The sequence below is a fragment of the Lepisma saccharinum genome, chromosome 1 (assembly GCF_977018435.1).
Source record: "Lepisma saccharinum chromosome 1, izLepSacc3.1, whole genome shotgun sequence".
NCBI classification, from domain to species: domain Eukaryota; kingdom Metazoa; phylum Arthropoda; class Insecta; order Zygentoma; family Lepismatidae; genus Lepisma; species Lepisma saccharinum.
The window spans coordinates 151,413,783-151,429,852 of NC_139229.1; the positions used below are offsets into that span (position 1 = coordinate 151,413,783).

Here is a 16,070-nt window from a genome sequence, read left to right on the forward strand (position 1 = left end):
ATTAATTGATTGATTTGCTTTATTTTACTTCGTTTCTTGTGCCACCTTTGACTAATTTGCGAAGATGGCGATGAGTGATGATATTGATGAATGGACACTCACAAACATCCATGCCCAGGCCGGGATTCGAATCAAGGACCCCTGGCGTAGTAGCGCGATTTCCTAACCACTCCCGCACGGGTGCCGGCAATAATATTGAACATTACTTTAATGAGACTACTGGTACTGGATTAAAGTTCATTCTATTGGGTTCAATAGCGGAAAATTGTATTCTGAGATTTAACTCGACCTTTACAAAACAATTTATATACTTGTTAAATAAAAGGAGAGTAGAAAACAATTTTTCACTCAGTTATTTGTGTTATGTGTTGAAGTTAAGACTGTCAAGTCTGCGTGGACCCCTGGGATGGTTCGGCGACCTCCTCAACACTCATTGTAACATGCTGGCCTCTACCAAAAGGTAACCGTCGTCTATGCGACGTGTCTACATCGGGAATCGAATCCAGAACCTCCTTGATTGTAAGGCGACAGCGTTAGCTATTACGCTGTCAAGGAGAGCAACATTACGAAGTTGGATGACTGAAACCGCCAAATAGTTTGTGGGTGCTCATTCGAAAACCAATCCAAAAATGTTTCCTATTAAAGATGGTTGAAATTGAGAGACCGATCAGACGAGGTGTCACTCGACCCCATTTACAATTTGAAATTTTCCAACTAGGCCTATTCCACCGGGTACTTCTTTAGCAGAACACCACATACTTTTAAAATATTAAATTACGACTTGTCTGTTGCTTTCGTGGAGTGATGTTGATAGTTTGCGCAATTTATTGTTATTATCCAATTCGAAACAGCCTCTTATGAAGTTACAGACTCACTCTGTACAACGCTTGTAATGCAAATAACCTCACAAACTTACTAGAATGTAACAATAATAAGTTTTTTAATTAATTCATTGACAGAGGTGGGGGAATGAGTATGTTCGTACATTCTATTTAATCGGAGATCACTTGTCTATATCGCAAAATAGTGAAATAACAGGCTAGCAATTTCTTATTATACAGTATTCAGGATTTTGTGTTTTTTTTTTGTTATTTTATATCGATTTCCGCCTCTCAGATTTAATTTTAAAAAGAACATATGTGATGAGCCAGTGAATTAGCTGATATAATAACTGATAGAATGTTCCTTACTCGTGATTCGAACCCAGTTCGATTCAATTTTGCCAAGGGTCCTGTCCCAGAATTGTTCCATTTGATCAAACAAATGTGATGTACCCACTTTAGTTTTACCAAACAAAGAAGGAACGAACAAACGAAGCACTGAACAATAAGAGTTCAATGTTATGAACGTGACGTCGTATTCTCTTTTAGACTTATTCACAACACTATTCTTCCATTTACAACGGGATGATCTGTATACAATATTTTTGTTCTGTCCCGAGAACTAATAGCTCTGTCCCTCCTGTCAAATGCTCTGATACCACATAATCCCTCTTCTATTCACGCTTTTATCACTTTCATCACGTAGCAAAGCTACCAACAGGTTTGCGCGATTATCATGCTCGCAACCAATTCCTCTGTGGAAAACAGGCTGCACCAGTCTTCGCAGGAGATCAGCAATGGACACGACCTTGAAGGTCACAATCTTGGTCAATGATCGTACATGTACACAAGAGAAGTCACGAGAGAGCAAGAATAATCCATTACTATGCAATTGTGGCTCAAGAAACACATGCTTTTTGTTCTTCAGTCAGCTAACATTTTATGGCGTGCAATTGAAAATGTACTTTGGGTATCTTTTTCTTAATCTGGTGTTGTCCATCACTGACACCGAGAAGAATGCTGCCACCAGCACTACGCTTAGATTTTTATTTCCAGCATTTTAATAGTGCATTTCCTGTTTTGTTGCAATAATGTATCTAAACACATGTAACCAAGGCGTACTCAAGGGAGGGGCTGCAGCTTCCCCAAAGACATGAGCAGCTTTAAAAATTGTAGGAATATTCATATACTATTTTAGAAACTACAAAATTACCGGTACAATCTGAATTACAGATTTAACGCGTTAATATCATTTATGTTACAAAGAAGAAACTTGTATTATGAATCGATAATTTTCAAATTTGGCCTTGATCACCCGTCCCATATTAGTGTAACCGCCTCGACAACCAAGCGCATTGAACGGTAAACTCACGATCTGTCCACCGAAGGTTCCGGGTTCGAATCCCGGCTCTGGTATGATTATTTCTTCCTGTGGGCCTCTTCACAAATTACATCTACTCAGTATACATCCTCACCGTCGTAGTGCTAGCGTCGTTGCCTTGTAATAAAGGGGTCCCGGGTTCGATACCCGATGGAGGCACATAGTGGTTCGGATCCCACTTTAAACTGTAGGCCCAGTCCCGATTCGCCTTAATGTGCATAAAGTGAACTTAAAACACCAAATCAACTAATTAATCCTCACCGTCGTGACTAGTCTAAGGAGACACAAAATCAACTACACATAGTCAGTGGAAAATGCACTAACGACATACGGAAATATCCATAGAAACTATATGGCTTCTGACTTTACACGTAAGACCCGGCTTCCAGTGATTTATCCACACACATCCAATATCCCCTAACATTCTTCCAAATCTCCTTAACATCTCCCTTTTTTCACAAATGTCCAATTTTTGGTCAATTTTACTGTAGGTTTACCCGTACACCTTCTCAAAATGCAAAATTTTGGATACGCCACTGCCCGGGTTCGATTCCTTAGCTCATAGTTCGAATTGAAGAAAATGCAGAGGGTGGAAATCTTCTGAACCACTGATCAGTGGCGGTGACTAGGGGGACGTGGTGGGGCAGTAGCTCCACCACCCTCCCACACACATAAACTTTTTGCCCCCGCATTATAAAAAATTAAACTGTCCTTGCGCCCCCTTCCTCCGTTTTGACACCCGATCAACGCTATTGATATCAATGTATAAATGATGTGTTGCAGCATGGTGTCCTTCCTGTAGCCTCATTTCAGAAAAGTTTGTCACAGGAAAATCGTCCCTGTAGGTAGAGTTGAAAATTATCCGAAAAAATACACTTTTAGAGGTGGGGAGGAAACAGTTCTTTCCGCAGCCTTTTTTTAATTTTTTTTTACATCTTTCGACTTTTTTACTTTGCAAAATTTGGCATTACGCAGGGCCTACACTAGCTCTTCTTCTCTGTAGAAGCAATGAAAACTGTTTGAGGAAATTTAACACAACATTGGAAAGACAAAGTTCTACTACAAATAACTAAGTTGGTACCGTCTTTAGCATTCCTTTGCACTTTCTATTTCTTTTCAACTGATAGCTGCACTGAGCTTATGACTCGAAGTGAAATGTATAAGGTCCGAATAATTATTTATTACTGCCGACACAGATTGATATGATGCCACCCAACATTTTGTTAATTTCCACATTGCTGTTGTCACTATTTGACCACTCTCGAACAGATCCTTTTGATTTTTGCTGTTTTAACTGAACATAAAATAAAGTGCATCCATAAAAACAAATTAAAGTGCAATGAATGACTGTCATGCCATCCCAAATAATAATAGAATACACATTCAGACAGGGGGAATTTATTTTCCCTGGTTGGAGAAGGTTACATATTTTAGAACTACATAATTTGTATTCATGTCCAGATATTATTAGAATAATTAAATCAAGAAGACTTAGGTGGGCAGGCCATGTGGCACGAATGGAAGAGGAAAGAGGAGTTTACAGGACTCTTGTTGAGAAACCTGATGGTAAGAGACCTGTAGGAAGGCCAATACGAAGATGGAGGGACAATGTTGAGATGGACCTAAAGGAAATCGGTAGAGATGGCAAAGAGTATATAGATCTTGCTCAAGATAGGGACAGATGGAAGGCCTGTGTTGCTGCAGCCATGAACCTTCGGGTTTACGAAGGCTAGAGAGTTAGTTAATTAGTGGTTGGGAATGAAACTATAAATGTAGAGCCGGGGATGAATAAAGTAGAAGGGGGTTAATTCCCTGGCTTCCCCCCTTCAATTCGAACAGTGCCTAAGCTGGATGCCGATCACATCACCTCCAGTAACACCGAGATCGAGAATATGTGGAACGTTACTTCCACATTCTCTTACGTGCCTTCACGACATCGTAATAAGTTACTAACCAGCAATAAGAATAACAAAATGTTAAAAATTGAAAAAAGGGGCTAATAGTAAAAAGATACCACATTAAAATCTAGGTCGGGAAAACTTGCTGTTGTATTTGAACCTATCACCTCTGGAATTTCGAGTAATGACCTTAACCTTCTTCGGTAGAATTTTTTTCGGTTGTACCTCAAAATCCTGAGACAAGAAAAACAAAACTTACAGGGTTACTAAGTCAATTTGTTCATGAAAAAAACAAGGCATAAAAAAACAACAAATGGACAGAGAGATCCGTCTTTGGCCGTGGGGAGGAGGAGGGGTCGATGTCAACCTTAATCGTTCTATTTTTTTCTTGCCTTCTTTATCCTTCAGCTTGCACGCAGCGGTTTGTGATTCCTAATGAAGCTCGCAGTAACTCTTAAAATCCGTGATTAGTTTCACATATGTCGCACGGGCACCTTTGGACAGCCCTGACGGGCCCGCACTAGTTTCAGGGGTGACCTTTAATATTTAACGATAGGCCTACACCCCCGGAGCACTCATTCCTGCCGACTCCGTCTGCTGGCACGGAACGACTTGTTGCTCGAGAACAGAAGACAACCGGCAGCGCGTGCTCGCACATTTCGACGCGCGAGTGTCCTGTCCTACAGCTTTGGCGGCGTGTGTGATTGCGAGTGAGTGTGTGAGTTAATGTGCCGGACAGTTTAGTTTCAAAAAAATAATAATAAACATGAAACTTTTCGCAGTTGGTTTGTTCTGTTTCTCGTTCCTGCTCACGGTTGCCCAGGAAGCAAGTTCGATATCCTATGATAAAGGTAAGAGTGTGCATGTTTGATTTTAAATGCATTTTCATGTATTAACGGAGTACTTACTGACTTCGATAGCCTAGAAAACCTGGCAAAGTCAAAAGAAGTCAGATTAGGAGCGAAAAGGGCATGATCACTTAATTTTGTGAAAACGTTTAAAAACGCGAAAAAATCAAATGCACCCCGTGCCCGTTTATGGTTTTTCAGAACTCACAACTGAAAATGCATTTCACTTTTACCTCCTTTGGGGGAATATTTCGTGGGAAAATGTTCTTGTGTTCTTTTAGAATTTCTGAATATTTAATTTCAACAGTGTGGAATGAGCTCGACTTGATTAAGTGTAAAATACATGGCATAAAACTTATATGCCGGACCCCATGGCCGAGTGGTTAACACATCGCGCTGCAACGCTAGGGGTCCTGGGTTCGAATCCCGCTAGTGCATGGTTGTTTGTAAATGTCCATTTCATCCTCATCCCATGGAAGGCAATGGCAAACCACCATGGGTTCATCTTGCCCAGCGACCTTCCGGCAGACAAGTCATCATCATCAAAACTTATAAAGGAGAGTGAAAAGTTTTGAGCCTCACAGGGAAGGGCTGTTGAGCTACAGTTTCTCATTATGATTTCTCTACATAATCTCTATAATCACCCCCTCCCCCACCGATCAATGCACTTTGCATTCTGTTCTGCAATTTGTTTACAGTCATCTGGTAGAATGCTTTATCAAGCGTCTCACACCACTGAATGACCGCGTTCGTCTGTGTGGAAGTGCCGTCCTCGAAGTGAATTCTTCATAGCAGGGAAAAGATGAATATCTGACGGGACAGGTCGGGGGGAATAAGGTGGATGGGGAAGTGCGGTGAAGCCACACTCGACCAAAGCAGCCTGTGCAGTGAGGCTTTGCCGACAAAGGTACCGAATCGCGACCCTGTCGGCCACTCTCTTCTCTGGCACTTCATTCATTTTCAACCTGAGAAAAAATAGAAGAAAACATGTGAATTTCTTAAAAGTTCGCACAGAGTGTCCTAAAACTCAAACCTTACATCCTCAAAAATTTAAACTACCTAGCATCAGTCCTTCCATGTGAGGCTCAAAACGTTTCCTCGTATTAGCATGTTAATTCATTATAGGGTGTTCTGGAAATAAATTTAAAAATACCTGAGAAACTATCAAAAGTCATGGACTTTGGTCGTGCAAAATGAATGGGAACGCTGATTACGTAGGTTTAATGTCGTATGTTCGTACCGGTAGGCTAGTTGCAACGAGGTGCAGGGCCTCCCCAATAATACAGATGTCTGTCTACATGTTCGACCCCGGTGGAGGCGCTTTGTCCAGTGGTTTAGATTTCACTTTAAACCGTAGGTCCACTCCCGATATCGTATCTGAGCATAAAGCGGAGGAAATAAGTTGTAAACATTCGTTTGTTTTCTTTGATTTTGATTATTTAAAGTCGCCTTTTTGCCTCTTTAAATTAACCGCGATGAATCATTATTGTATTAAAGCACGAGAGGACAGACGGTGTGAAACCTGTGACGCAGCCGGTACTCGACCACAGAAGCTTCCGTGGCGGGAATGTAAGACTCTGGGTGGCTGTAGCATTAGATACAGGTGATGCTACCCGTAATGGAGTGGTTAGCGTGGAGCACTACAAAGACAGCGATGCTGACTTCAAATCCTGGGCAAGGCATGGACATTTCGTTATTTGTACCCTCATATATCTCATCAGTTCATTTTCATCGTCGCGATTAACTTTGACAAGTAGAAAACCAACTAATAAGTAGTCGAAAGTATATTTTTTTATTCTTCAGGAGCTGTTACACGTAACGACTTTCTCATCTGCTACTCGAGTCTCACCGGTGGCGTAGTGAGAGCGGCGTTGCCTTGTAATCAAAGGATCCCGTGGGTTCGATACCCGGTAGAGGCATATGGTGGTTCGAATCTCACTTTAATTTGTAGGGCCAGTGTCGATTAACCTATATGTGCATAAAGCGGTGTTTAAACAAAATAGCTAATCTCAAAGATTGTTCCAGTGTTATGTAGAAGTTGGTGGTTTTCTAAGTCACTACTTGCCGAGTTCTCCTGGTTGCGTACTCTGCAACAACTTTGCAAGAAAAAGTAGAAGGGGAGGCGTAGGGAGAAAAGGTGGTGAGGGAGGGACAGGTGGCTAGTACGTCTTTTGGACATTACTTTTTGAAAGTAACTAACTTTCAGTTGCAGTTACTTTCGTCAAAAAGTAACTCGATACAGTTCTAGTAATCATTTTGAAATCAGGCTTCCAGGTGACCTGGAAAAGTCAGGGATTCAACCTATTAGTGAAAAAGTACTGGAATTTTGAAAATGCACCCAAAAAGTGGAAATATCAGGGAAAATTAAGTGTTTTTATACTTACCAGGATTTGGGAATGAAAATAAGTTCCGTCATTCTCTTGAACCAGGCTATTAATGGGATATACATTATATATGTAAATAAGACTTATCTTTACATTTCATTATGGTTTATTTGTTTTCACCAGTGTTGAATGAACTTGAAAAACAAGTGCTGTTTAGAATTTAAAACTTGGTTAATAGCATATGAAAGCACCACAGAATCAATGGCGGCACCAGGCTTTCTGGTGTGGGTGGATCACGGGACACTGCCAAAGGCTTTCGGGAGCCAAATTTTCAAATAAAAAAATATTTTGATATTCACTTTGGTAATAAATTAACCCTTTCCATTACTGATTCCCGTTATACGCATTTCGTTTAATTTTTATCACGAAATTTGCTAATTACATTTCGACAGGGTGGTTTTATAAGTGGGTTATGGCCCACTCTGCCCTTGCCTTGGCAGACAATGGACTGGAAGTATGTTTAAAATTTCCTGGGCAAGGCCTGGAATGTCAGGAAATTTTGTTTCTCCAAAATGGTTTGAGAACTCTGTTACAGTTAGCGCCACTTTGAAAACTAACTGCAAGTTTTTTTGTAGGTACTTTTATTAAGATAAGCTGTAACTCGTAGAACGTGTTACATCAAGGGGTCTGTTATTTTTACTGTTGTTCGTCTAAAATTTAACATTGATTTTCATTAAATTATAATAAACGTCACATACTTAAGTATGAAAAATCCAGAGACAAAAAATGAAAGTGAACTTATACCACAAAAAATTACGTCATTCAAAACATTCGTTCGTAAGGAATGAAAGTAGATAAAGACATTATAGCTACTATTTATTAGCAAACCGTGATTATCTTCCTTGATATGGAAACATGCAGAAAAGAAATTCTTAATTTATTTACTCATCACCTGAAAAAGTAAATCGATATTTCCAGACTGAAAGCTAGTAATATTTTGCATACCCCTAGGTACCAAACTCACTGAAATTCATATTTAGGGCAGTGTCAACTTTCTCCCTCCGTCTTCTCCCTCTCTCTTCCTTTCTTTTTTGGTGTCCTGCACTAGGTTTATTTTTAGCTTTGGCTTCATCCTCTAGGTTAATCGCTAAATTTTGGTCGTCATGAAGTCATTTTTAGTTTTAGATTTCGCGGGGGCGATCATCCTCTCCGCCCACCCTCTTAATCCGCTCACGATTTGTGATTAAAACTAATTTTATTTACGAGGTTTTTCGTGTCAGAATTTAGGCTACGCCCCCACCCCCTATTCCTCTCCACTGGCGTCGCCACGAGATTTCATTATTACGCAAGGCATGCATTATTTTACGTGTTTGTGAACATGTGTCTGTGCATTGAGGCGCATTAATTTTTTTTCATGTAGATAACACTGTTGAACTCTTATTTTCACTTCGTTTTATGAGCTGCGGCCTACAAGACTAATGCGTATTTCGCACGTGATTACAATAGAAGAATATTGCATACTTTGTCACCACGATAAAGCATGCCAGAGTATGTCAACACCTTCTTAATGATAATAGAAAACAATGCAAGGAAGGAAGAAAAAGTGCATTCCAGGACTTAGACCAATAGCAATAATAAGGATTTGCATTCCCTTTTGCATGTATGCGTTCCTGCGTTGTAAAAGTAAAGTGACTTACGTCGAAAACATAATTCATGTAACCAGTGGCGTAGCAACATATCGCGAGAGGTCCCCATCAGTTTTTAAATTTGAAATCTCGATGTGAATCGATACAAAATCTTAAGGGATACGTCAGCAAATCATCATATTTAAATAATAATAAATTACTGAAGAAATTTATATTTAATAATTTCACTCACCCTAAAAATGTCTTACTTTGTTTTCCGGGATCTGAAATATGAAGCTGTAGTGTTCTTTTAGAAAATAATAAATGAGTAAAAATGTCCACGCACGTTATCGTGAATTTTTTAGTAAATGTTTCACATGAGAAATATGACAATAATTTTTACTTTTTCCGTGCTCTCTTAGGCTTAGAGCCTGCATGCTACGCCCCTGAATTGACGTATTATAACGTTTGCCCACCCCTTGCTACGCCACTGCATGGAACTCCTAACAAGATCTGTGAATTACAGGTCTTGAGTTCGAATTCCAGTTAAGTCGTGTACGTAGTTTGCTTTTTTCATTCCCTTCATTGAACTGTATGTATTCGCAAATTATTATATTGGCTCGCATTTAATTGTTAATGAAAATCTCGAACAAAGATCGCTGATTAATTCTTGAAGTGGAATCTCTTAAACGAAAGAAGGAACCAGAACCGCCAATGTTTCATGTTAGAAAACAAGGACCTAACCTAGGACAAATTCGTTTTAGAAACGGAGTAACTTGAACTATATCTAGTTCCTAGGAACAACGAACTTGCGGAGGTTTGCTTTCTTTTTCAGCAAAGAAGGATCTTGAACTGGAAGTAGTTACTTTTAAAAAGTGAAGAATAGCATTGGCACTAGTTCCTATTGCGAAATGAAGAACTAGAACCAGTATTAGTTTGTTTTAGAAAAGAAAAAGAAGCTTGAACTGGAACTAGTTCCGTTTAGGAAGCTAGAAATTTGAAGTGGAACTAATTCTTTTTCATGAAATAAGTAATCAGAACTGCCACAGTTTTTTTTTTTTAAAGGGCTTGAACTGGAATTAGTTCCTTTAAGGAAACAAACTAAGTTAGCGAGGAACTCGAACTGGAACTAGTTCCTTCAAGGAAGCAAGAAACTTGAATAGTAGTAACTGATGGTGATTCTTTTTTAAGTAATTTCCAAGGCTAGTAATATCACGTACCAATTTGCTGAAACAACTTGGCCAAATATAAATATCACTCCCCTCGTGAAGGTCAAATATAATAAGGTAAGGAACTTTACAGTGTCTGCAGCCGTACGTACAGACACACGCCCATAAAATAATTTGGACCATTTCAATGAAACGAGAGGTGTCGCCACAGTGTTGCCAGTTGGCGGAGATCGAAATCTAACGGGTACAACGTTGCCACCCTGTTTTCGGGAACAGGATATTTACAGCGAATGGTATACAGAAGATCAGATAATCAACAATTTATGTGTCGCGAAGGCTATGTATGGTTTAGGAACTGCCTTGTACTCAGGAGATGGTTGTCAGTTTGTAGGCTTAATACACAAGCTCTGTTTTAGCACAGGTGGTTAACTCTGGTTTGAATTTTCAGTTGGTGCTATACGACTTTACGATCGTTTGTAAACCTTGCTTTCCGGTCGAGGCTGTCCGCATAATTTATTTTTAGGGAGGAGCAAGCAAGGGAGAAACTTAACTGCCCTCTACCCCCAAAACATTGCTCGAACTGCTGCTACGACAAACCAGTACCAACCTTCCAATTTTCAGAATACTGCGAATACATGGTCATTGAAATGAATTAAACTTGTAGTTTTTGGCTGACATTTCCCGCGGGATTAGCCTCCTCGCCCTCCTTCCGGACATTCACGTTGTCTTATTCAAACTATGCACTGCATATATAAGTATCCGGTGATATTTTACACACAAAATTTAAAGTTCTAGACATGAAATTGGATTAAAATATTCATAGTGAACTGATTTCATAGAGTTATGAAGCACTTTGAATGAAAACAAATGAAAAAAAAAGCTTGAGTATGGTGGCACAGGCTGAATGCATAAAAAGCATTAACAAAAGTGTGTAACGTGTGTCACGGTTTAAAAATGTAGCAAAATTTTGACTTCGTTTGTCTGTGAAGCATGAAGACTGCAGATGCTACTAACTTTTATTGGTGAAATGTGTAAATTCACAAACAACTATGCAATTAAAAACAATAATAATTTCCATATTAACTCATTTTGTTATTAACATGGAGTAGGACCACTTTTCGTGGAATGTCTCTTTTCCCCTCAACGCAAGATATACGAGCCGACCTTTATTGCGGAGTGGTTAGCACAGCGCGTTACGATGCCAGGGAGCTCGGATTCGAATCCTGGCGTAGCTATGGGTGTTCTTTATGAGTGCCCCTTCATCAATTTCATCATATCACCACTCACCCTAATCTTCGCGATTAGCCAACAGAGGCATAAAAGCGAAGTAAAATATAACAAATCAATCGAACATCATACTACACTGATCGCATTTCCAGCTGGCGGCTGGGAAACAGAGAATCAGCCATCAGTTGAATTCTTTTCGACTGACATCGGGCATTTTCGAGTCACAAGGCACCGGACACTGTTAACTGGACGAGTCAAATGAGCGTCGGATACACCACATGTTGCCAAACGTACTGTAAAGGGAAAGAGTTCTCCGACAACGACATAGATATCAAAAAGGGGGTTAATGGTAACTGCACACGTGGTCCTTCACAGTGAAGTCTCCGGAACGACCACCCACAGGTCGGTATGCAACTGGGGGGGGGGGGGGGCGGGGAAGGAGTACGCTTGGCAATTGCTTCCGGTAGAGCGATGTTACCCCTACAGCTTTTTCTTCGCAACTGAGTCACACACCACCGAAGGCGTTTGGGGACATGAAGAGCCACAAATAGCCACGAACGTCAGCCGCCAGCTGGAAATACGACCAATATAAATAAAGCAATACATATATTTCTAAACTAATTAGTGATTGAAAGATAAGATAAAAGTAATAAACATATCTACATGTCGGAACTGAACGTGGAAAATCTCACCGCTCCGAAATTTTGTGAAAGTTGAAGAATTTTTCGCCTGGAAGTTATTCCTCCTCCCCCAAATGTAGGGATCATTTTAAATGACAATATTTGCTAAACACACACACACACACACACCATCACCCCCCCCCCCCACACACACACACACACATATATATATATATATATATATATATATATATATATATATATATATATATATATATATATATATATATATATATATAATTTTATGTGTTTGAAAGCACAGAAAATGCTATGTGCCTTTTGTTTTTCAGACCAGCTGCGAATCGTAAATGTTCCTTCTCCACCAGCGCTCATGGTCTTGTACTGCTGCTCTGTGGCGTGAATATCACCCGAAGCGATCCATCTGTATGATCTGTGACTTCATACATTATTCTTAAGGCCCATTCCTTCAACGGTGATTATTCAAACATGACTTCCAGCTATGGAAGCAAGAAAAGAAACGCGGGTTCGGTTTATAGCGTCAATAAAGCAATTAGGCTACCGTAAAAAAATGCGAGATGAGGAACCAGCACTCCTATAAAGTCTTGAAAATTGTATTGTGTTGCATGTCCGCGCTTATGGGCTTGGTTTGTACTTCATAACAAGTACTTACATGCAGGCCAGGATTCAGTGACGGCGGCAGGAAAACAAAAAAAAACTGTATGAAGGTAGGAGGAGGATTTATTATCTGGAGGCAAAAACACCGTCAGGCCCTCTATTAACAACACATTCCTCTGTAAAATTGAGACGAGATCGTGACTTTGTTACGATATATTAGAAAATTTACCTTAACCAAATTTACTTTACTATGCGACTTCTTCAGACATACTAAGCGAAACCTGATCACTTATAGAAAAGTCAGATTAGTGGTAAATGGTCCGTGGTTACATAAATTCAGGATTTTTAAAAAAATCTGTTTTTCGAGTGGTTCTCAGCGTCCAAACTTGATTGATTGATTTGGTGTTTTAAGTCCACCTTATGCACAGTAAAACTAATCGGGACTGGACCTACAGTTTAAAGTGGGATCCGAACCACTATGTGCCTCCACCGGGAATTGAACCCGGGACCTCTTGATTACAAGGCGACGACGCTACCACTGCACCATCGGGGAGGCCCTGTAGCGTCGAAACTAGATGACAAACAGAACAACGTTCTCAAGAAAGTCATTTGCCCTAATGACCTCTATATACTCCGAACGTTTGCGTTGTGCAACGTTGTATATGTTGTTTAAACGATATACAGTTCTACAACCGAGACGAGACGGAGAGTCGACCATCGAGACCAAGACGAGAACGAGACGGATATTTATAAAATCGAGACAGGCATTTACAACTAGATGCGTGTCCCATACTGTCAAGTCTCGGCTCGTCTATATGACATCCCTAGATGAGTTATCATCCATTCTCACCATCGATATTAACATCGGCGCGTATGGATATTATTGGAAATTTCACAGCCAACGTATGATTTTTGACCCTTTTGTGAAAATTAATTTCTCTGTTACTATTTGTTATATAGACATGAAATTTTGCGCACTGATTCAAAATACTAAGGGTTAGAAGTTATCGTACAGAAACGTTATGTATATTTCATGAAATGCCAGTGTTGCCATCCCAATTTTTTTTTTGTTCTTACATATATCTTTACTTTTCCAAGTATTCAGTGGATTATGGATATTCATTACAGTAAGGTAACATTTTTATTTATTATTTCTCGGTGTTTGATATTCACAAAAGTCATGAATTAAGTACAAGTAACAAGTAGAGAAGACCAAGAACCAAAAACTAAACCGCCGAAAGTAGTTCGAGGACTGTAGTAGCATACTTGTACAGACATACATACCAACCGCCTTCGTGTTGTGTATTGTAAACACAGACGAACAATTTTCGGAATGTTTCTACTCGACATTGCTTCCTTTCCCAGAGATTGTGGGGTCTGAAAAAAATCAGATTTTTGTTCCTTAGTTTGAAGTAAAATATGATTTGAGTAATTTTGGATATTTTTAAGTGTGTTAAAACAATGTATAAAGTAAGGAGAAATCATGATTAATAACTTTAACTGAAAACACCAACAATACACAAACAATTGGTGCGTGGTTCAAGTGCAGGACCCCGGACGAGTGCCCAAGTTGCCTCTAGGGCCGGCTCTGTGTTAGTGCACAGAAGAAAAGAAACAAAACCAAATCTTGTTTTGTATCCGCAGTGACTCATTCCTTGCTCCTCACAGCTTATAGCTAACAGATTCCGTCTGCCCTGTGCTCTGATTCTTGTGTCTCATGGCCAATCAACTTAACATGTATCCATTACAATGTCCTGAGCACGTATACTCATTCACACATGGCTGCATCTAGAACCAAGGACTGTTTGTTTGTGCTATTAGCTTTCTTTCTTAGAATTGTGGGCGCCGAATGTAACCGATAATGTGTTTATGATGTTGAAGAGAAGCAGTTCATCTTCCACGTGTATTCATGGGTGTGTGTCAGCAGGGAGTACACCTTGCATATTTCATACATGTAATTTCTTTCTAGTTGCAATGCTATAGGGGAGTGATTATTACAAGTTGTTCTGGTGGTACAGGTTCTTTGCAAGAAAATTAGAATTTCAAATTCACGGAGGAGAGAAGTTTTGTAAGAAAATGCCTTCCTTGCCCTTCCATGGGTGTGTCCACATTCGGAAGTCTTTGGATATACAGTATCTAGTTACTTGTAACTCCGTTGCAAGCAAGACTTTAGGGGGAAGGAAATTTTGGGCACTCCCAAAGATCCACAAGAAGTCCTCGAAGTGGGAATTCCTAGCTGAGCGGATGCTTGGTCGAGTTTGGTTGATTGATTGATTGATTTGTCTTTCTTTACTTCGCTTTTCTTCTACTTTTGGCTAATCGCGAAGATGAGGATGAGTGATGATGTGATGAAATTCACACACAAGAGAAACAAACATTGCCAGGCCGGGATTCGAATCGAGACTCTGGCGTCTTAGCGCGCTGTGCTAACATCTCCGCCACGGAAATCGGCGGTCGAGTTTGGTAATAGGAGGAGGGGGATGCTAGTATGCATCACCATGGAGACGGTGCAGACATCGAGCACCACAGACGCACACACACCACACACACACACACATTCATACATACACACACAATATATATACGAATATATATTGTGCGGATATGTATATGTACAGTATATATATATCGGCGTTGGTCTGGTCGGTAGGGCGTCTGACTGCCACGCGGAGACCCGGTTCGATTCCCGTGGTGGGTGATCGAAGGTCGGAATTTTTTCGGCCTTGTCTCCGTATAAAGCGGCTCTGGGACTCACCCAGCCTCAAATCGATGGTTACATAGGGGCACCTCCAAAATGGTCGAGATCGAGAATGTGGGGGGTCCTACCCCCCTAATTGTATGTGCAGTATATATATATATATATATATATATATATATATATATATATGTATGTATATCGAGACAGAGGGAGACAAAAAGGCCTGCCTGCTAAAAGATGCATTCGAAAGTTAAAGGGGAAAAGATCTGAGGAAGAATAAAATATCAGATGATATTAAATAAGTGGATTATACTCTGATGTGAAGCGTTAGCCGTAAGATCGGAATCGGGTGATACCACTGTTCACCTACTAGCTTGCTTCTGTTGCTTCGTTCGGCACCCTCTTGCTCCCAACGCCCTCTAATCTTCCCCTCTTGCTACATTCACGTCTTCTGTATAGTCACGATCAATTTAAGAAAAGTTATATTTTCGTGGGAGCGGCAACGCTCAACAGATGGTTCGCCCAAAACTTGTGTATGTTGCTTCAGAGGGAGTCACCGAAAACCGGAAAGGGTCACATTCGGACGGCATGTCTCTGGGCGTCCTTAACACTCGCACCTATCGATAAAAACCATCTGGACATTATCCCCTTTGCTGGAAACCGCAACACCTCGCTAAGCCACTGGAAAGCACGGAAGTAAGACTGTCACTCTAAAATGTATCATATCCAGAAGAAAAAAGCTATTGTTTACTGCTCAACAATGGGGTGTTTTTCAATTAAGATTCTGTTCTGACGAAGCAACGGTATGGTACAGGCTGGGCGA

General features: G+C 40.3%; 1 protein-coding gene across 3 annotated transcripts in view; it reads left to right on the forward strand.

The window, feature by feature from the left end:
- The first annotated feature begins 4,691 nt into the window (after positions 1–4,691).
- The window catches only part of Tsp (Thrombospondin), a 113,767-nt gene continuing 102,388 nt past the window's right edge, over positions 4,692–16,070 (forward strand). For all 3 annotated transcript variants that reach the window (XM_083140517.1, XM_083140530.1, XM_083140522.1), the window contains exon 1: positions 4,692–4,951. In XM_083140517.1, coding sequence (XP_082996643.1) covers positions 4,867–4,951 — 85 coding nt within the window. In that variant the 5' untranslated portion in view covers positions 4,692–4,866. The remainder of the gene's footprint in view (positions 4,952–16,070) is intronic.